The 22,780-nt window shown below is 38.5% G+C and overlaps 1 protein-coding gene across 5 annotated transcripts in view; it reads right to left on the bottom strand.

The window, feature by feature from the left end:
- The window catches only part of EYA2 (EYA transcriptional coactivator and phosphatase 2), a 231,317-nt gene extending 210,698 nt beyond the window's left edge, over positions 1-20,619 (bottom strand). Inside the window, exon 1 of one of the 5 annotated variants that reach the window (XM_074288542.1) lies at positions 20,504-20,619. In XM_074288542.1, coding sequence (XP_074144643.1) covers positions 20,504-20,604 — 101 coding nt within the window. In that variant the 5' untranslated portion in view covers positions 20,605-20,619. Of the gene's footprint in view, positions 1-18,194; positions 18,828-18,929; positions 18,965-19,034; positions 19,393-19,711; positions 19,892-20,503 lie in introns of those variants that run through there. The other 4 variants (XM_074288543.1, XM_074288544.1, XM_074288546.1 and 1 more) reach the window with 4 other exon arrangements.
- Between the last annotated feature and the right edge of the window lie 2,161 nt (positions 20,620-22,780).

Here is a 22,780-nt window from a genome sequence, read left to right as displayed (position 1 = left end):
TTATTGGAAAAAAAGGAAGATGAAGGAAAATTCTTCCTTCATCCACAAATGGCTATTGTGGTTAAGTTACATATACTCTTTGGTTTTTAAAAATCCTCCTAGGAGAGACATAAACTGATGCTAAGTGAAATGAATAGAACCAAGAGAACATTTTACATAGCAACAACAAGGTTATGTGATGATCAACTTTTATGGACTTGGTTTTCTCAGCAATCAGGTGATTCAGGCTATTTCCAACAGATTTGTGATGTAGAGAGCCATCTGCATCCAGAAAAAGGGCTGTGGGAACTGAATGTGGATCACAACATAGTATTCTCACCTTTTTGTTTGCTTGCTTCTTTTTCTCTCTCATTTCCCCCCTTTTTTGACCGATTTTTCTTAAGCAGCATGATAAATGTGGAAATATGTATATTACACTATTTATACCTAGGAGAGACATAAACTGATGCTAAGTGAAATGAGTAGAACCAAGAGAACATTTTACATAGCAACAACAAGGTTATGTGATGATCAACTTTTATGGACTTGGTTTTCTCAGCAATCAGGTGATTCAGGCTATTTCCAACAGATTTGTGATGTAGAGAGCCATCTGCATCCAGAAAAAGGGCTGTGGGAACTGAATGTGGATCACAACATAGTATTCTCACCTTTTTGTTTGCTTGCTTCTTTTTCTTTCTCATTTCCCCCCTTTTTTGACCGATTTTTCTTAAGCAGCATGATAAATGTGGAAATATGTATATTACACTATTTATACATATTTAATCTATATTGGATAGGGAAAGGAGGGAGAAAACTTTGGAACACAGGTTTTACAAGGGTGAATATTGAAAACTATCTTTGCATGTATTTTGAAAATAAAAAGCTATTTAAAAAAAAAAGAAAAGAAAATGGATTTCCCTTTGGGGGGGGAAATACTCTTAGGAGTGATGTTATATTTCTATCTCAAAAGGAACTGAACCATTTAGAAACATGAACCATTAAGACTGATAGAAAGTAAAATGGAAGGTTAACTCAGGGATAATTTGGAGAATTCCAATTGATTGATATAGATGGTCAATTTGAATAACTCAGGCCTGGAAATTCTCCTCCTTTTCCCCTACTACTTTCAATGACTATATAATTTATTTAAATCTCCAGACTTCTTATAGAGACCTAGTCTACATTATGGGCTTGATCTTCAAAGCTCTTTTTTTTTTCTTCAATGTCTGTACCCAGTGGAAAATATCACCCCAGTTCTCATAATACAAGCAGCCAAAGAGGTTTCTTGCCATACTAAACAGTGGCTGACAACTATTTCTGAAAGCTGTAACATTTTCACCACTTTTAAATCAGCACCATATGACCCATACTACTCCTTCTCCTTCTCCTCCTCTTCTTCCTCCTCCTCCTCCTCATAAAAAAAAAAAAAAACCCAAAAGGGTAGATTAGAAAAATCCTCTCATTCCCCATGATTAGAGCCAATCTAGGGAAAGGTCTAGGAAATATAAAGAAATGAAACCTCTGATCACAGAAATTCCTGCCTCCCTTCTTCTCAAAGAGCCTTACTTTTCTCCCTGGAAACAATTTTTTAGTGTCTTTTGTAAATTTTTTTCTGGTCATAAGGCACCAGGTTCCTTTGGGAAACTTAGTGCTTTTTTATTGAGATGATGATTCTCATTTGGCATTCAGTTGCTTAGGAGTTTTGTATTAAAAGTAATATCTATTTTTACCTTAGCTAGAAAGCTACAAAACACAGACCTCTTACTCTGTATTAGTTCTCTTTATTAAACTGGAAACAAGGTGGGGGGGATAGGGGAAAAAAGGTCAGAAAAGAAAGACTTGTCTATTTAGTGCTTAAAATCAGGTAGAGGGTACTTAAGAGTTCAATACAGTAGAAATAAAGGGATAAGAAAAAGAAAAAAAAATCCTGAAACCAAAGCAAATGGATGGGTCTAGAACCCCCATAGCTAATCAATCATTCACCGTTCAAATCTCATTTTGTTAGGAGGTCCACACTGTCTCCAACTTTTGTTAAATGAAGTCTGAATTAGATACATTGGTCCCCATGCTTACTTACTCCTTTGTCTTGTTTAGAATCGTAAAATTCTTAGGGCAAAAAGGGCCCGAGCCCATAGACTATAGGACACCAACATCAGAACTGGAAGATTCCTTAGAGACTATCTCACCAAATTCCCTCATTTTAGAGAGGAAGAAAACAATAACTAGAGAGAGGAATTGATATTCCCAGGTTTATGCAATAAGTTTAGTAGCCATCTTGGAATTCAAAACATAAACAGAAAAGGGATTTTTCTATTGTAACAAGGTTTATAGATACAGCTCTTGCACCTTTTCCTTGTCTTCTAAATTTCTTTGTTGAAACTCCTAGTGGAGCTCCAGGGAACTGATAACACCGTATTCCCATTAAAATATAAAGCACCATTACCACCACCACCAGGTCTTTACCATCTGTTGTCACAATCTGGGTCCTGGCTCTAAGAGTCCTGGACAAATCCCACATTAGGGTGTATTCTCCCTTTGGGATAGCATCTTCTTCATTTCACTCCTACTCCAAAATATGATCAGCAAAGATGAATTCCCAGTGCTATTTTGGGGTTTTATTTTTGGGGGGATTGGGAGAACCCCTAACCCAGGAGGTATAAGGAACTCAAAGTGAGGAAACCCCATCAATCAATGGAAACAAACATCTATTCTGCTATCTATAGTTTTAAAATCTTGGAGTTTTCTGAAGCACCATGAGATCAAGGGACTTCCATGGATCTCACTAACACTATGGTATCAGAAGACTTTCTGACTTTCTGACTCTGAGGCCAGTACTTTCACTATCACACATTGCCTCTTTCTCAGTGTTATACTTGTTAAAAATGCCCATGGTAATATCAAAAGGAATGACTTTTTTTTCATCTCTAGTACAGAGCTTCCAATGAGATTTACTTCATAAAGGTTTATTTTTCCCTTTTCTCCTATGCCCTTTTGTGGCATGGGAGAAACAACAGTCCAGATTCGAAGTTCAAATCTAGGTTTTGCTATGTATTAGAGAGAGGGGTGATTTTGACCAAGTCACTTAATCCCTCAGGCCTTCCCAATGTACAAAATGAGGGGATCAATGTAGGCAATTTCTAGTCCTGGTTTAAATATTACAGTCCTATGAACTGTATAGTAAAATCCATGCATATCATCTCCTATAACGGCTGTAGGAGACTTAATCAAATGGGATGTTTTAAGAATGAGCTAGCTAACCAGAACTTTGTTTCAACCTTTGTTCATTGATCATTAGTCCTAACAGGGATCTTTGAGATAATCTAGTCCAATTCCTTAATTTTGTAGTTGAGGAAGCTGAGGTCCAAGATGGGGAGTGATTCGCCCATTTATTCAAAAACAGAATCAATACTATTACTCAAGTCTCTTTATACTCACCCCAATGCTCTTTTCATTCAACTACAATATCTTTTTTAAAATTAAATTTTTTTCTCAATAGTATTTTATTTTTCCAAATATACATAAAGATAGTTTTCAATATTCATTTTTATAAGATTGTGTGTTCCAAATTTCTCTCCCTCCCTTTTTTATCTCCCCCTAAGACAGCAAGCAATCCGATATAGGTTCAACATATACAATCCTTTTAAACTTATTTCCATATTTGTCACATTGTGCAAAGAAAAATCAGACCAAAAGGGAGAAAACCAAGAGAAAGAAAAAGCAAACAACAAACGTGAAAAGAAATCCAGATAGCATTTTCCATCCCAAATCTATCAAAATGTTATGGAATCACTACATACAATGCCTTTTAAAAAGAATTTTAAAAAGATATCCTATTCTACTTTCCTTAAATGCAGAGCAGAATCAGGGATTTGAGTTGTTGGGAGTTTTTAATTGTTCTTTTTTGGCTAAGTGAACATCTTGGGGTTCCTCAAGAATTTTACAGTTGACAAACACATTGTAAGCTCCTATGTACCAGACTGCTATGACTTCAGAAAAATACAATGTCACTTCTAAATATTATTGACCTTTGGCCAGAGCTCTAAAATGTTTTATCCTCTGAAAGTGGCTACTGAAATTAATCTATAATCATAGCTTTAACAACAAATCATTATTTGCCTTCTTTTTTTTTAAAAAGTTAAGGATGAGAAGTTTGATAATCTAAAACTAGATGATCACATTTTATTGTAGTGCATGACGAAAAAGTTTTAAACTTGGAAGGGCACTCTAAATAGTTAATAAGAATGCTAGCATTCTTTGAAGTGGCCATTAAAAAAGAAAACTGGCCTCAAAGCTAGCAAGACTTGGAGATTCAACTCCTATCTCTGGCACAGGATAGGATTCTATGCAAACAAGTTAACCTCTTGGTGCTCTGGACAATTCTCTAAGACTACACAAGCTGCAGAGAAAAGACCAAGCTACATTAATGGATGTTCTTTTATCTGGGAATTCCTTATACTAATAAACCACAGGTCCAATCCCTAGCTTTAATAACAATACATTTTTATAGCATTTTAAGGTTTACAAAATGCTTTCCTTACAACAGTTATGGTAGGCAAGTAATATTCAGTATTATCTTCATTCCACACATGGGAAAACTGAAGGCTCCAAGAGATTAAAAAAAAATAGATTAGTTTTTGGTCAGAAAACTAGCAAGTGTTAAAGGCAGGATTAGATCCCCAAAGCCTTGTTACTCTGAATTCTATGTTCTTTGCACTAAGAAATTGTGCTTCTACTATTACCAGGGCAATAATAAAGCATTACTTTGCCTTCATTTCTTCAGCAGATAGGGGTTGCGCCCAACTAAAAAAATAATAATAAAATGGCTATCCTTTAGTTGATTCTTAAAAAAAAATCTCACACACACACACACACACACACACACACACACACACACACAGACACACACAAGACAAAAGGGAACTTCTTCAGAAAGACAGCTACGTAGTTCCCCTAGGTATCTGGAATTAGATTCTCTTCCAGTCATTTTCTGAAGAAATCGTAAGAAAAGTAAATGTCCAATCCCCCTAGAAATTGTGTTGAGTACAAATGGCCTAGCATGAAAAGGTTCTGTAAAATGCACTCTGAGCAAGTCATTCTGCCCAAGCTGGTCAAAAAAACAAAGGTATCACCGAAAAACTTTGTTGACAGATGTTTTTAAAACTAATTTTTATTGTTTATTCAAGAAAAAGCCAGTTGTTTGTTTTATTATCAGCAGACAAGAAATATTCACACTTGTCAGGAAAAGAAAAAAAAATCCACAAAAGTTTAAGCTTCTCTAAAATATACATATTATAGAAATGTAAGAATAATTTTTTAATTACTACTTTCAATACTACTTCATTGAGTTACTATGCTGTGACTGTTTCCTGAAGGGCCAGGATAATATTTCTTAGTCTTTGCTTTTAGATTAAAAACATTAGTTTCATTTGAATAGTTTCTTTTCCAAAAACTAGTTTTCTATCCCAGATAGTCTCTAGTAGAATAATCCAGGGATCTTTCTTCGACACTGTGATATGTTACATAGTTTGCAATGGCTTAGATAAAGGTATAGATGGTATACTCATTAAATTTGCAGATAATCTGAAGCTAGAAAGGATGGTTAATAGACTGCATGATAGTCAGGATCCAAAAGGATCTTGAAAAGCTAATGCATCAGGTTTAATTTAATAATATACATATAAATGCATGCATACCTATTTTATGTTATATATAAAATAATTTATTCAACAAGATAGAGTCTCATTACTTGTATTAAAAAAAAGTAACTTTATAAATACAGGATGGAGGAATACGCGTTAGAAGTTGTTGTAAGAGAGACTTGATGATTTTAAATGTGTGCTACAAGTTCAGTATGAGTCAGCAGCATTTGGAAGATAAAAGAACAAATGGGATCTCTCTATGCAGCCTAGAGCTCTTAGGAAAAGAGACAATTGATCAATGCACTGCACTCCACTCTAGTCAGATCACCTGGAATATGTTCATTTATGAGAACCAAGAATACTGACAAAAAGGATATAAACTAAATTGAACTGAAGTCTTCAAAGATGAGACAGTGGTGAAGACTGAGAAATCCAGGCTATCAGAACTGGAATTTTCTCTCTGGGTGGGCAGAGTTGGAAGGGGGTTGCCTGGAAAAGGTGCCTTTGGCAGTCTTCTGGTAGGGGTCATAGGAGAAAGTGAGCAGCGATCTTTTGTTTTTCTTTATAAAATTATTAAAGCCAGTTGGGTGTGAGAGACCTCAGTTTTTCATATATTAACTCCCTTTTATTTTAATAAGGAAAAGCTAATTTCAAAGAGAGCTCCATGACTGTGTTCAAGTTAACTGTTCTATCACAATGTTCCCATTGTAAACCAAAGGACTTCTTGGCCTTTAAACTTCAGTTATAAAAATTTGGTTTGAGCTCAAAGTTTGGCATGAATAGTTTCACTTATTGAATATTTTTTAAAAATCTGTTTGGCTTTAAAAAAAATTTTTTTTTAAAGATGAACATTTACCAATGTGGAATGCTGGGAGTGGGGTGGGAGCAAGGGACTTTTCAGAAAGAGGACTCATATGATGACCACCCAAAGGGCACCAATTTGCTCAGGCTATATTTGCCTGTTTCCCAGGTTGAAAACTGCTGAATAAGGCCAACTGGTCAGTTTACAAGTCTTTACTATTTATTAAGTCCTTATTATGGCCAGGCACAGTACTAAGTAAAAAAGGTATAAAGAAAGGAGCAAAAAAAAAAAAAAAAAAAAAAAAAAAAAAGTTCCTGCCCTCACATTTTAATGGGGGAGAAGAAAGCTCTGTGCATATACAAGAAAAACTGTAGATAAAAGTTAATTTCAACAAAAAGAGAATAACTAGGAAAGACTTTTGCAGAAGGTGAGATTTGAGGAGGTTAAAATGGGGAGGTAAAGAGGAAAATAAGACCCTTGAATGCAGAGCTTCCTTTTCTATCATATTCTCCTGTCTCTACAATCAAGCAAAATTTTAGGCATATCGTATATAATACAGAGAGCAATGGACCAGGAGTCATGAGATTGGATTAATTTCATCCCTAATATTTATTATTTGTGTGTATACTTTGAACAAGTTACTTTTCCTCTCTGAAGCCCAGTTTTTTATCTGTAAAATAAAGGAGAATAATACTTGCACTACATATCTCATTGAGGAATTCTGATGAACTAATGATGAGAAAGTCAAGTCAAGAAGTATTTATTGAGTGCTTTCAGTGTGCCAGGCACAGTGCTAAGCATTGGAGAAAGCTATTATGCAAATGAAAGACAGTGGCAGTTTTTATAAAATCATAGAGTTTAAGTCTGGAAGTGACCTCATTTTGTAAAATAGGAAATCTGACATTCAGAGAGACTAAGTGATCTGTCAGCCAGTCAATAGCCACTTATTAAGCACTAGTAATGCATCAGACAACACACACTGGGGATGCAATGGAAGGCAAAAGACATTGTTCTTGCCCAATGTCACACAACTAATGACAGATCTTGTTAGAGCAGTTACTATTATAAATCTCATTTAATTCAACTTTAATCATACAGAAATGAGTGATAATACTGATAAGCTGAAATGAAGTTCTCTTTTATACTATCTAAACAAAACAGAAAGTTGCTTTCTGTTACTTTTAAAATTACTTTGACAACATAATTAGCAACATTTTTCTTTTGAATAAAAAATGTGCCAGTTACAAATCTATCAAGAAACCTAGTTCAAGCTGACTGGGTAGTACCTCATCCCCTGACCTCAACCAGCACCATGAAGTTGTTTCTCTTGGGAAAAACACAAAGACAAATTACTTAGCCCCCTGAAGGTCAGTTTTCCTGTTACATGTTGATCTACAGACAAGACAGGGGTTTGAAAATCAGCTCGATTTTGTATGATTTGTGAAACTGTGGACAAGTCACAACTTTCATGTGCCTCGGTTTCTGTAAAATGAAAAGAATACTAATATGATCCCTCTCACAGGGTTGAGACTCAAATAAAACCATAACTATTAAGCAAAAATCTTACACAAATGTTTGCTATTGTTAACAGCATCTTTGAATCTACTCAATCTCTCTCTTTCTACCCCCAACCCATGTGGAACATTTTTGGGAAATTTTTAATTCCTCCTGATAAAAACTTAATTGAATAAGTTTATGGAATGTTAGTAATGAAAGGTAATTTCAGAACCATCTAATACAAACTTTCATTTTGCAGAAAAGGAAAATTGATGGTCAGTGACTCACTGAAGACCATATGGAAACAAAAGTAAGATTTACATCAAGGTCTTCTACCCCTAGAAGATACTACCCCACACTGCTTATTCCCAGGTTTCAAGCTTTATCTGGGGATGACACCCAAATAGTCCTTAAGTCATTGTCTACCTCAGTTTCCTTATCTGTCAAATGGACACAATAGTAGCATTTACCCCCCCCCCCAGGGTCTTGTGAAGATCAAAGAAGGTAATATGTGTAAAATACTTTGCAAACCTTAAAGTACTATATAAATATTAACTATTACAAGGTCTACCTATACTTCACAGCTCAAACCAAATACTACATCCTCTGTGAGGGCCTGCCACAATCTCCATTATATAGGACTTTGAGGCAGCAGGGGAAAGTGGAAAGAACATTTAATATAGAGTCAGAAAACCCAGGTTCAGGTCCTACATTACCTTGAAAAAGTCTAAGTTTTCTCATCTTGAAAATGGGGACAATCATTATACCTATTGCTACTTCCTTCCCAGGGTTGTTTTGAAAATGTGGGAAGGAGGGGACAGGGTTAAAAAGAAAGAAGAAAGGAATAATCGTGGACTATATGCTAGCCACTGGGTTAAGGACATTACAACCATCTGATATATCAATGTCATTTATTAAGATCACTGCTTATCTACCTTTATTATCCACTTTACAGGATGATTGTGAATTATATTTCCCTCAAGAGAAGGTAAGATTCAAGAAAAAGAGACCCTAATTTTTCTCTGAGAAACAAACTGGTTCTACTATGTCCCAATTTTGGTCGATGCCTGGAACCATCCCTCAGTTCATCAGAACAGATCTGAAAAGGTAAGCAAAGGTAAACAATCTCCAGGTTAGTATTATTTTAGGATGTTCTGTACTAAAGGCTTCAGAAGGTGACCAGCAAATGTCTTATTAATGGAGTCTATAAGATCAAGCATAGGAACTCAACTGTTATAGAAGGATTGGTTTGAGCATTTAAGGGAAAAAGTCAAATTCCCTCTCTAACTCAGAGAGGAAAAAACCAAAACAGCAAAATTTCCCAGAAATAGGGTTATTTCCAAAATCATGTACAGAAGACACACACAAACAACACAGAGGAGGGGGGAAATAGGGAGCAGTCTGACATGCCTCCTCTCTGGATGCAAACCACTAAAAAGTCATTCTATTCCCCCAAAGCCCACTCCTGTGTCTCTTCCCCAGTTGCCTTTCTTGTGGGTGCCTGAGTAATCCTGGAGGAATTTCCAATGTTTAATACATTTGCTGAGTTGAAGAAATTCCTTTTTCTCCTTCTCTCCCTACCCCAACAATTAACTCCACATCATAGTGAGCAGTCTATTTAGTAAGATGGCAACAACACAGCCTTTACCTATCATTGGCAGGATATAAATGATCTCTCCTATTCTATTCTTCTTTATTGGATGCTGCCAAGACTCTGCCCATTAAACTATTTACAATGAAAGGCAGCAAGTCATAACTTGTTATGACATATGACCCTGTCTAGTCAGCAAATTGGAGAAAATCTAACAGAAGACTTAATTCTCTTCCTGTGCCTCATCCTTCACTTAGTCTTGGTAAAGCTACTAGAATTGGATATAGCAAGTCCCGAGTTCCAATCTCTGAGCTCTAACACTTAGTATATGTATGGCATGCCAGAATTATTATGGCATCATGGAAAAAGTCCTGCATCAGAGAATTTTGTGTCACAGAATCTAGTAATAAGTTCTGAGTCTGGTATGGAACAAACTGTGATCCTGGGCATGTCACTTCCCTTTTCTGGGCCTCAGTTTTCCCATTTTATAGACGGGACTGGACTTGATGGTATCTTAAGGTGCCTTCAAACTCTAAAAGCTATAATATTATGTTTTCTAAGGTGTTTTTTATCAGTAAGTTTTAGGGCATTATCTCTACTCTCACTTTCCTTCTCTGACACTTAAGTTTCCTCTCTAGAAAATGACAAGCATATTTACATTATCTATAATGGGGAAAGGATCTTGTAAAATTGGAGCAGAAAAAACATCTTTTGCATTGTTTCCTTATAATCAAATTATTATAAATAAAGTAGGATTAGGTCATCCCTCTGGGAGAGGAAATAATCCCTTACCATTTCACCCCAAAATCTTCTTTCATTTATACCGCACTTGAGTAAATGATCTAAGAGAGGCCTTCATCCAGACCTTAGAATGGTGAGATCTCAGTAGAATATCAGACTTAAATTAGTAGCAGAGTAAACTCAAAAACTTTATAGAAAAAAGAAACAAAGTAGGTACCCACTATTTGGGAAATGGATGAATTATAAATGTAGAAGAATATTAAAATATCACAAAAACAATGAACAGGAAGAATTCAGAGAAGTATAAATAGATCCTTAGGAATGATACAAAATAGAACTAATTAGATATTCATTATGACTATGAAAATGTAAATGTAACATTAGAAAGCAGCCAACAGCTGATGAACTTGGAAAAAAATGAACGTAGTCCAAAAGAAATAATAAGAAAATGTACTTTTCATATTATAGTGGAGAAATATGGACTATGGATGTAGAATATGGCATGTAATGTTAGATGATTTGTTTTGGCTTGTTTTGCTTTGCTTAAATGTTTTTCTTTTGTTTCAAAAAAGTTTGATGTTAAGGAGAAATAACCATAATGTGGAAACAAGGATAAATTTATATGAAGATTAATAAAACTTAGGTAGTTGTGGTAAAATGGAAAAAAGCACTAGGATTTATAATCAGAAGATGTGAATTCAAATCCTGATTCGGCAACTTAAGAGACTTAGGTTGTCACTTCCCTTTCCTTGGCCTCAGTTTCCCCATTTGTAAAATCAAGGAGAGTGAATTAGATGATCTCAAAAGCTTCCTTCCAATATTCTAAAACTGATTATTCTAACCGCTAAACTCCCAGGCTGGGTTCTTTAGTGCTATTTAATTACTAAAGGGCTCTTCACCTGCTTTTCAATTTTTCAGAATCGAAACCAAATCCCAAGACTCTCTAATCTGACCTTGATTCTCTTTCTGCAGGGCGGCTAACAATCTTTGTTAGCCCCCTTTCTGCACCTACACTCACCAAAAATGTCAGTCACACAGACAGGAAGTTGGGCCTGGCTGAGGTCATTCCCCTGGGGCTCCTGCAGTTTGCGGTGGGTTAGTGGTGGTGGTGGTTTCAGTCTTGCTTTTTTGGTGACCTTAGAAGTGCTTATTTATGCATTTAAAGCCCATGATCTAATACTTTCTGGTTTGGCTGCTTTCTTCATAATAGCAGCCTGTAAAAAAAAGCATTGGAGAATTCCCCATGTTTTCTCATTTTGGGTCAAAAAAATAAACTGCCATCTATACGGCATTAAATAATGCCCACACGATGTGTTGGAATATGTTGCTCCAGCAGCAAAAAAGCAATTTGGAGATATTTGGTAACGTGGGGGTCTGCTAATCAGTCCCAGTCACTTTTTGATAGAAGATGAAGAGTAACATTCTAAGCTCGTGTTAAAGCAATTTTTAAAAAAAATGTTGGATTTGTTCATGTTTTCCCCATTTCTTCACAGAAGAGTCAATGTTTTCAACATCCCTTCCCTCTGTAATTTTCCTATTGGCACGGCCACGTCTGACCATGAAACCCCACGTAGGTATGTTACAGAAACAGTGATTGTTGAAACAGACGCGAGTCTCTGGCATGAGCTTCTCTCCTTTACAAAATTAAAATGCCTTTTCAGTTCATAGACTGTGATGTACTTCAGAGAGGAATACAAAAAGGAGGCGAAATGAGAGAGGAGTAGATTGTTTCATTTATGTATCATTCCGCCTCCCCTCTTTCCTTCACATGAAGGTGGAAAGCTGCACATTTGCTCTTTCATTATGGACAAATAATTTCATTTTTCACTTAGTTTCTTTAGCTAAATTCACAAAAAAGATAATCCCCTATGGAACACTCCACATACTTCATGCATTTCATTAAAAAAAAAATACTCAGGATTGGTGTGGGTGCTCATTCTGTTAATATAAAGTGAAGCATATGACATCATTTCATAACTTTCTGTGGCTAAAAAAAAAAAAAAAAATCCATTAGCTGGTGGCCAAGCTGGGGTTGAGATAGGATAGACAGATGCATACATATGGACGGGGGATAGGTAACAAACCTATGATTTCATTAAACAAAATCCTGGATGCTGAAAACTCCCTTTTCCAATGCAATTCAGCCCCTTCTAGTCTCTACAGCAGGGAGCATAGTCCATGCCAAAAGCAGATTCTGAACTCAGTTCCCGGATCAAAGGCTAGCTCTCTATCCATTATGCCATTAAATTATAAACATGTTTACTGGGTACAAAAGAAAAATTAAAAGAACTAGCATTTAAAGTATATATGTAGAAGAAAATTAATTCCTTTTATAGTCAACTATATCAGATGAATTGTTTGTAAAATGTTTTAGAGGCAATAAAATAACAATCCTTTTTGTGTTGCCCAATTAGGGAGCCTCTCCCATAACCAAGCAATAAAATAAACAATAAACAGCAACAATTAGTTTTTCAGACCGCTAAAATCCAGACCTTTTGTGGATTTGGAACTGATCAAAGTTTCAGATTCAGATTTCCAATACATCACGTTTTCATCTAGATACAGACTTTTCAGAGGTTATCAAAAGTGATATTAGTGTTTGCTGCAATGTATCTGTGGGCAATGAGATATTCATAACAATTAATTGTCCTTCACAAACTAACTCCTGTCATGCCATCAATATTAATATTTAAACATACACACCATACAAACCATACACACTCTTAGGTTTAGAACATCTTATATTTAATTCATAAAGAAATTGTTCAATTTTCTATGCCAGCTATTATTTTTTTGCTGATTTCCTCTTAAGATGCTGTTCAATGACATGTATAAACTATATCAAATTGCCTACCATCTTTGGAAGAGGGAAGGGGAGAGAGGGAGATAATTTTGGAACTCAAAATCTTGTAAAAATGAATGCTAAAAATTTTTTTGACATGTAACTGAGGGAAAAAATACTATTTACACACAAAAAAAAGATGCTATGCAATGTAATGACACAGACACTGCAACACAAATCCTACTGCAAACTATTATCCTTCCATGCAAACTTGGCATTTTTTCCCCTTATGTACAGTCTATGGCCTCCCACTTAGCCTCTCTCCTGATATCTAAATTATTAAATGTGTGTGGCCAATTTAAATTTGTACCAATTTTTTCATGGAAGAAACAAGTGAAAATATCAGGTATCACCAAATATCCTTTCCAAGAAAACATTCCGAATGTACTCAGACTTACGGATAAGGGACAACACCCTTATCTAAATGCTTGTTTTTGTTTTCTTCTGTTAACAAATTTCAGTAGTGGAGCCTAGGAGCAAAAGTACCTTTGCTTTTTACATCTTTCTTAATTAAAACACTCGGTACATATAGAGCTATTAAGAGTAAAAGCACCAAATATCCTATATTGTGAGCACAAAGAGCTCACAACCATCTTTTTTCCCCCAAAACAATTTAAATGAGAGTAAACAGTGAACAAAAGCAATGAATGGATAAGATGATAAGTAGGCCAGGGGTTATAGAGAAAGAATTCAGACCAGAGTTTTTCAGTTTGCTTTTTTTCTCTAAACATAATATTCTTCTTACTTTAAAAATATTTTCATCAGCACATGAAGATTATAAAACAAGTTACTCCTTAAGACTCTACAGAATTGTGAGCTATTATTACTCAGCTCTGTTCCATTAAAAGAGGGCAAGGATGGATCCCCAGGGTCAGTCCCCAGTGAGCAGCTATTGTCAATCACCAGGATGTCACTGCAATGAGGTCCTACCTAATTGAAGGGGGCTTAGCCCCACCCTAAACCAGGGTGTTGGTTAAACACCATTAAAAGAGTTAAGATCTGCAAATAAAGAAAATGAGGCATTGTCTTAAGTGAATTAAGGCAGCCACTGGCCAATTATTTCCTGTTCCCTGCTAACAACAGCAACAGACAAAAAGGAACCATTTTGGAAAGACTTGTTATGGGATGGGGAAGGATGGAAGGGGGATGTGAATGTGCTTTTTCTGTCAACAGTTCAGTGTTTTCACAGCTCAGTGTCCTTACTGGGGTTAAACACTTGGCAAGGAGTGAGGTAGGGGGATGTGGATAAAGGAAAAAAGTTTGTTCTGCCACCAGAGAGAACTGTCCTGGCAGCACCCTCTTGTTGAGTTTTTCTGCCTTGGGAGTTATTGACTATTGGAACACTTAAGCCCAGCAACACTAGAGATAAAGAGAAACCATACTAGTTTATGCACTACCCTGCTTTTAAAAAAGACTCTCCAATTTTTCTTTCCTTTTTTGCAGAAAGGTTAATGCCAGTAGAAAGTACAAAGTTAGGAGTCTTTGTTTAATCTCCCAAATCCAGTTGGGAAACATAATTTCTCTCCTTCCCTATGTACTGTTCCATCTTTCATAATGTAGAAAAATAATGGGCTGCGTTGCCAGAACCAGCAGGCATTGTTATCTATATTTGTAATGTTTTAACTATACATTTTAATAATAATCCAATAATAACCGCAGCTCAGATTTCTGAAGGGCCTCAGGACTTACATAGGACTTGTTCCATAAACGCCCATGAGATGGGGAATGTTAGAATCATTATCTTGTTTTACAAATGGGGAAACTGAGGTTTACACCAACTACTATTCTTTACTGATGACCTTCTCTCCATGTGCTGTATAATCATACATTTCAACACAAAAAATTGTCACAATCTCCTTCTCTTCTTGTAAATCTTATTTTATTTTTTATTTTTTGCTTTTTGACCAAAGCCACCCAGGCAGGATGTGTTCTGATTCCAAGTCTGGTGCTACTGCCATGACATTTCACTGCTTTTTCACTACGTGTACTCTAGAGAAAAGAATGTATGGATAGTTCTCTATATAAAATATTTCATTGCTGAGGGCTTTTGTTTGCCCACTAAGAAAAGGTGGTATGCATGCAAGGAAACAGTATTGAAAACCTAGATTTGTTTTGGGCAATGCTGCTTACTATCTATTGAAGCTTTCCCTCTCTCAAGTTCCTCAACACTAAAATAAAGAGATTGGACTGCATGACCACTAAGGTAGCTCAAAGTTCTATGATCCCAATTGAATGCCACCCCTTCCCCTATCATTTAACCCCCCCCAACAACAACACTTCACATCTCTCATTTTCTCATGACTACAGAGAGCATTTTTTTCCACTGCTCAGAGTCATCATAATCTGCAGTCAATTCCACACATTAAGCATAACAACCTGTGACTTTATTATACAAGGAGTTTATGGTGAGGCTAATTAGCGTCTAACTGGGCACTCCAGCTGAGGACACCTAAAAAACATCTGGCAGCAGAAGCCTGGTAAAGGGGTGGGGAAAGTTGGTTCACAGGGCCACAAAATCCCATCAGAGCTAGTTCCAGTCAGATCTTAGCAAAACTTGTCTCTTGTCTTTGACCAAAGTTATCTTTGGAAAGGTAACTGAAAAAATAAGGAAACTGGCTTCTTCTTTGCCAGCAAGAACAGATCTTGTAGTTGGGAGCACATGCCCTTTTAAAATGAACACAAGTTGAGTGTGTACATTTTACACAGCTCCACTTGTGTCTACACAAGGACACGTTCACCCTAGACTGAAAGCGCACCCATTTAAAAAAAATGCATTTTGCAAATGCTATTTTCAGACTTCCAATAACAGCTTGATTTGATTTATTAATTCTCTTGAATATGGCTAACAATCCCTTAGCAGTTAAAACAACAGAAATAATGCGAAATATTGCCAACATCATTGCTTTAGTACTTGGCCAAATGAGAATGATATAAGCCCCCAAACCAAGACATTTTGTGAGCTCTTTACAAATCATTCAGACAGGAGATTATGAAATTTAAAGAAGATACAATTTATGCCACACATGTTGATTTCCTTTAGTAAGTTAATAGTTAGAATTATGTGTATGTCTATACATACACACATAGTTAGAAAAAAAATGTGCATATACCATGCGTCCCAAAAGTCTTAGTGCAATTAAAAATCACACTAAGACATTTGGGTCATTATAAATATATATAGAAATATCAAATGGTCTTCCATGGATGTATACAAATACACACACACACAAACACATATATATATATATACATATATATATATATATATATATATATACACATACATATATATAGGCAAGAAAAGCTCAAGGAGAGGTAAATAAAGAAAACTATTATCTAGTAAAGTATAAAATATTATCACAAAGCTATGTTTAAAATTCTGAATTAAATGAGGAATTAAAAATGTTTCAGAAAACATTCATTACTGTAATGTCTATTTTTTTCTTTCTTTTTTCCCCCTGGCTGTTCTGGGAATCTTCTCATGATTTCATATAGGGTTTTTAACTGAGGATCTATCTTAGAGCGTTTTTAAATCTAGTTACTTGCTATATATATCAAAAAGCTAATTGTAGTTGCTTTCAAAGAAACCTCAAATCTGCCTTCAGTGGCCATCCAAATTAAGTATCTTTTTCAGATCAGAAAACAAATAAAACTGTACATCTAAAAACTCAGGTACTCTTGCAAGAGGAAACCTGGGAATGGGCAGGGAAGAGAGAAAAGATTTTAAAAAGCCAAAAAATCTTAATAATAGCAGCTTATATTTGTATTGGATTTACAGATTAGAGAAAGATTAACAAAAACAGGGGGAAAGATGGTTTGAGAAAAAATTTTTGAATGTAGATTATTTCAAAAGAGGGAAGCAGAGATTCGTGCATCCAGTACAGAACGGCTTTGAACCTTGCTCAAATGTCCTCCCAGCCAATTTGTTAGTTACAATGTTAGAGAATTAAATGTTTGCAAGGGCCTGTTAATAAATTTTAAGCAAACCCAAAACATTTTATTGGCTGCACATATGTAATTTAACAATGAAAATTTCAGTAGAGGAGAAATATACTATTACATGAATGGAATATTAAAAAAAAAAAAAAACCACAGCAATTGTACCCTGGGCAATAATTTCCTTTGGAAGGTATTCCCTAACTCAGACATAATTTAACACTCAAAAGCTGATTTGATGTTTGTAAATCACTCTCAAATTCCCCTAAGCCTTAAGAACAGCTCTGGATGCAGGTTCGGTATTAACTCATTTCACTGCATCAGGTAATTAAACGTCACTGAAACACTTGTGATTTATATGGAAGTGCTGTAATTTTTTTGTTGTTGTTAAAAAGGTAATTAAAGATTATGTAGCAGTTCTCAACATTGTGTTCATAAAATTCAGCGTGAGTTTTATTTTTAGATTTCCAAACCCGCATGGTCAGTTTCACCTCTCTCAGTGCGGAGACCCTGGAACTGCCCTAACACTTCATCAACAGAAAAGGAGTTATGGGCTCTGGGGGTGCAAGTGCTTTCACCCCAAGGCTGTTTTTACTGTTTTTCTGCAGCAGTAAGTAGTTGGTTTGAGAGGGAGTTAGTTATCCGACCTTTTGCACTCATGTATTTGCACTTAAATAACTTGTGTAGCACTAAATTATTTATTTTGGGCAGGAAAAACAAAAACAAAACTTCACGAGCTAAAACCAACAAACAGGATTTTGGATCGTGGCATAAAATCCCGTTCTTTGTTTTCTTCATTTTAACAATAATAAGTTTCAAAAAGAAGCAGATACACAGACCAAGCCAGCGTTTTTGATAAGCACCTCTCGTCACCAGGTTCTGCGTAACAAATACCAGTTGTTTCGGGGTCTCATTCTCGGCCGGGGAGGGAAATGATAATAATAATAAGCGGCGGTTAGGGCAACAATCTGACACCCCTAAGAGGGTAGAGGGAAGAAGCGTCACCAGCTAGGACACCACTGCCCTCGGCTTTTTCTATCCGAGGCGAGTTTCTAAGAGGCAAGAACGTCCGCTTCTCTGCTGACTCCTAGGAGTTAGCAGAGACAACTCGTCCTAGCATCTCCCGGGCCCGCGCCTGGCAGCAGGCTCTGGTCTCCGCAAGCTCACCTTCCCCGCGCCGGTCCTCCTGCGGCAGTGGGGGCGGACTCGGCCCGCTCTCCCCTCCGTCCCCAGCAGTCTCCGGGCGCAGCAAGGTTTCCGCACCTGGCGCCTGTCAGCACTCGGCCGCCAGCCGGATCAGGGGCAGCGTCCTACAATGTTCCCTCCTCCCTCGCCAGCCCAGCACTTGTCCACTCTTTCCTGAGCCCAGCAGTGACGCGGCTCGGGCCACCTGGGCCAGGTTTGCCCCGGTTTATCCCGGTCCGCAGAGGTGGCTGAGTAACCTCGGGAACCTGCGGCGTCCTCAGCAAAGCCCCAGTGCTGGGGGAGCAGCCCCGCAGGCCACGCTCCCTCGGACCAAGCCCGATCCTCCGCACCAGACCCGCGGCGAGCCCGCTCCCGGCTCTCCAAGCACTGGCTGAGCGCGGAGGGCGGGCAGAGCGCCCGGCTCGTCCTGCTCCCCCGACTCCCCAGCCCGCGCACTCGGTCCCCTCGGGTCACCAGTCCAGAGGACAGCGCGCACGGGCAGCTCCGCACCTCCGCGGACGCAGCTTGTCAATGGCCCCCGAAGCAGCCTCCGTACCCCGCTGGAGGCGTTGGAGGGCGCGCGCCGGGGCAGCGTTTGGTTTTGTTTTTTTAGAGGAAAAGCAGCCTTACTCGCCTGGGATGCGAGGTTTGGGAAGCCCGAGAGGTTCGCCCTCTAGTCTGAGACCCATGACCCCTCGTCCCCCAGTTGTTACTTACTCTGTTCCACCTCCCCAACCCGAGGCCAGCGTGCGCGCGTGGGAGGCGCGCGCGTGTGTGTGAGAATGCGCGCGGGAGGGAAGGGGTGACGGTCTCCGTACTCACCACGGGCTGCTGGAAAGGAGCTCCCGCGTCCCCGGGCCGAGCCTGCGGGCCGCTGCGAGGGCGCTAGTGGCCGAGCGGTTTCCCCCTCCCCCCAATCCCCCGCCGTCCTTCCCTCCAGTCTCCTCTAGTTTCCCCCTCCTCCCCTCGGGTTGCGGAGCTCTCGGCCCCCAGGCGAGGTGGGGTGGGGCGGGGCGAGGCCCGCGTGCGAGGTGAAAGGGTCGCGGGGAACTAGGACACTCAGGGGCGCGCGGCGCCTCGAGGAGGGTCCGGGCTGCGGCGGGTTCCGCGGAGAGGAGCGGGTATCGGACTGAGGCAGCTGCTGCTCAGAGACTTCCTTCGCTTAACCCCGAGCACGCCTGGGGAGGGGAGGTTCTCGGCCCCCTCCCCCTTACACACCCACCACCGGCTCCCTGCCCGCACTCTGCCCTCGAGCCTAGTTCTTCCCGGCGGGGAGCGCCGCACCCAGACGCACAGGCTCTTATTCTCGGGACCCCCACTGCCGGGACCCCGCCGGACCGCGGCTTTTCTCTCTCTCCCTCCACCCTCGTAAAGACTCCCTCTCAAAGAGACATCTACGTGGGGACACATTCTGTAATCCAGACACTAGTTTACAGGGAAACTTTTAAGGGAGCGTGGGGTACTGCAAAGAATAATGGAGTAAAAAAACTCGGGCTCACATCCCAGCGCAATGACGGACTGCAGTCAATCTCTGCTTTACTTCTCAGTTTCCTCCATGGGAAGAGTGATGGATGGGGGACCTGGCTCATATATGTCATACAGCCTTTCTAGGCCTTTTCGGTTTCCTCAGCTGAAGAAGCTGCTCTGCAAGGTCCTTCCAGCTTTCAGTCTCTTACGTTTTGTAAAAAAGGGCAGCAATATTGAAGCACTAATCCTTGTTCCCCTATTCTAAACAGCTGGCCAAAACTTTCCATCCTGTCCTGAGGCATTCCCTTCAGTAACCCATCAAGTCCAACAATGCTCCCATCCCATAGGATTGTCTCATATTTTGGCAGGTACTGACACTTTATATTTAAAAGAAAAACAAAACAAAACAAGATCAACACAAACCAGATCTTGGTGAACATGTTAATGAATTACAAAGTAGCCTTATTTTTTCAGACCATCACTGTACCATTTATGAACTAAAAAGTACCCTATTGTATTGAAAGGGTTAATAACTTCCCTAAACCAGTTTACTCACCTAGCCGATTGTGGCCCATTATCTCATTAATCCTGATTGTTTAGTGTATCCCTGAGAGGGAAGCAGAAGGCAGGTGTTGCCTACTAATTTTAGTTGCTCTTGTAAATGGAGATAAAGGACTCATCCAAAGGCATTTAGCAAAGTTAGAACTGAGGAAGAATCAAGTCACCTAATTCTCATCCAAGAACGTTAAAATTCAGCCATGTATCTGTGACTGTTGCTCATTTCTCCGTCCTTTCTGGCCTCCAGGCCCCCTTACCTTCATTACCTGGAACAAACCTTGAAGTGGCTTGCAAAAGCTTCCCAGGGAAAACTCAAAATGCCAGACTTGGATATAGAGTTTCCAAGGAATCCGGCAACAGTTCCCATTCTGAGGAAAAGAAATTCCACTTCCCTAGGCATTTTGGGAGATCAGATTTGTTCTTTTTTGTAGTTAAAGACTACAAAAAATTTCCAATGCAAGACCGTGGTTCACATACACACAAATATCTCACAGACACATGCAATCCCCTAATAGATTCATATTCTCCAAGCCCAATTTTTTTCCACTTAGCTAAACACACATAATTTACACCCTAAAGATCTCGTATTCAGTTAATGAGTCACTTCATTCACACACACACACACAGAGTACAATTGCAAAAGAACAACTCCCATAAAACACACATAACCCCTGCAAAACTCACCACATATTAAGCACACACACACACACACACACACACACACACACACATATATATGTATCTAAAGTGGAACATGACAGAAAAATTAAACTGCATGAAAATGTTTAAGCATGTAGTTTATGTTAAGGCTTAAATGCCCTTTCTAAGGCTAAAAGCTTAAAGCTAAATACACACTTGTACTTTCTGCATTGCTATAGTCACAAACACACAATATTTATATAGCTAACATACACAGCATGAAAATGTGTCTATATATTATCATTTTCTCTCACTAATTTCTGTTTCTTTTACTGACTTCCAGAAATAGAGATTAAGATAGTTTTTAGGAAGCTACCAGAGGCTTCAAACAAGCTTTCCTCTGGGTGTGTCTTTCTCTGTTTTAATCTTTTCTTCTTGTTCTCTTTGGCCCCATTTGCTGATCAATTCTAAAATCCTCATACTAGGACAACATTATTATTTCATTTTCCCAGCAGGCTCAGCCATAAAAATCTTTTAACTCTATTCCAACTTGAAACTCATTTATACAGCCCATATCATAGCAATTAAACCAAGCAGAGGAGCCACTTCTCTAACCCTACGAATTCATTTCCCCTGTTGTCTATTCTCCTCCTAAAGATCTGTCAGTTGTGGCTTTCATTGTCTCTGGGAGGAACTTTAGATATGATGACGACCTCCAATTCCTCCTCCTTTCCCAACACTCTCCCTTTCTTTTGCTGCCTCCCAACTAAGCCAGCATCTTTGATGGAGTGATAATTAAGCTGGTCCTATGTTTGTGTGACTTAAAACAGACGACGCCACAGGAAAGAGCACTGGGAAACCAACAGCAACAACATTCCCCTGCATAAATCCAGGTTTCCACACTCATCACATGTTTATTATTCACCTAAGCAACCGGAATGTCTCCCTGGTCCCTCCATTTGGGGCTCTGTCATTGAGGAATTAACAACAGCCATGGGAAGGTGTGTTTTTTTAAACTGGCCTAAGGAGAAGAAAGGTCATTTGTTATAGAGGCTGAGGATCAAATTTAAAGCATGGAGCTTCTTGGTGTGGTTCTTTCCCCCCTCCCCTTCCTTCTCCCCCTCAATCCACCCCCCCAGTCTCCAAACAGTATAATACAAACAATGCTAAACTGTTAAACAAATGTGAACATTGGGAGGAAAGCAAGGCCAGAACATCCACATCTTGGCCCTTGAAGCAAATGTTTGCATCTAGAGCTGCTCTCAAGAAGAGAGGTTGGTTTGACTGTGTGAAGAAGCAGGGGTGACTACAGTCACACCTCTTTTATTGGGCATGGAAAGGAGATGATCCCAAGAACTGAGTTTTCTAGGTAACTGAGGCTTTCCTCTTTAAAGCACCAATCTGTTGTTTTTTAAATTATATAATTATTGTGAGATATCTACATACTGGGGAAAATAACTGAATAAATCATCTCACATGAATATGGAATACTATTGTCCCATAAGAAATAATATATAGGAAGAATTCAGAAAAAATATAGGATGATTTTAATTAACTGATATCAAATGAAGAAAGCAGAACTAAGAGATCACTAACTACAGTAATAGGAGCAAAAATGACACTAAAAGATAGCTGAACTCAGATAATAGATAACCTTATATCGACTGTACAATGGTCAGTCTTGATTCTACAGTTTAGAGGATAAATATATTCCCCTCCTCTTTATAGAGACAAGGAGTGCCTTACATGTTAACAGTCACTGCATAGGTTGACAGAATTGTATAAAATGGTTTTACTTATTAAATGATAATGACTCATTCATAAAGTAATTTAAAATTTGCAAAGTGATTTCTACATGTTCAAAACAACTTGTGACAGGGTTATCACCATTACTATTTTATAGA

This window comes from Sminthopsis crassicaudata, chromosome 2, assembly GCF_048593235.1.
Source record: "Sminthopsis crassicaudata isolate SCR6 chromosome 2, ASM4859323v1, whole genome shotgun sequence".
Taxonomy (NCBI): Eukaryota; Metazoa; Chordata; class Mammalia; order Dasyuromorphia; family Dasyuridae; genus Sminthopsis; species Sminthopsis crassicaudata.
This window is presented reverse-complemented; position numbering and strand designations above follow the sequence as displayed.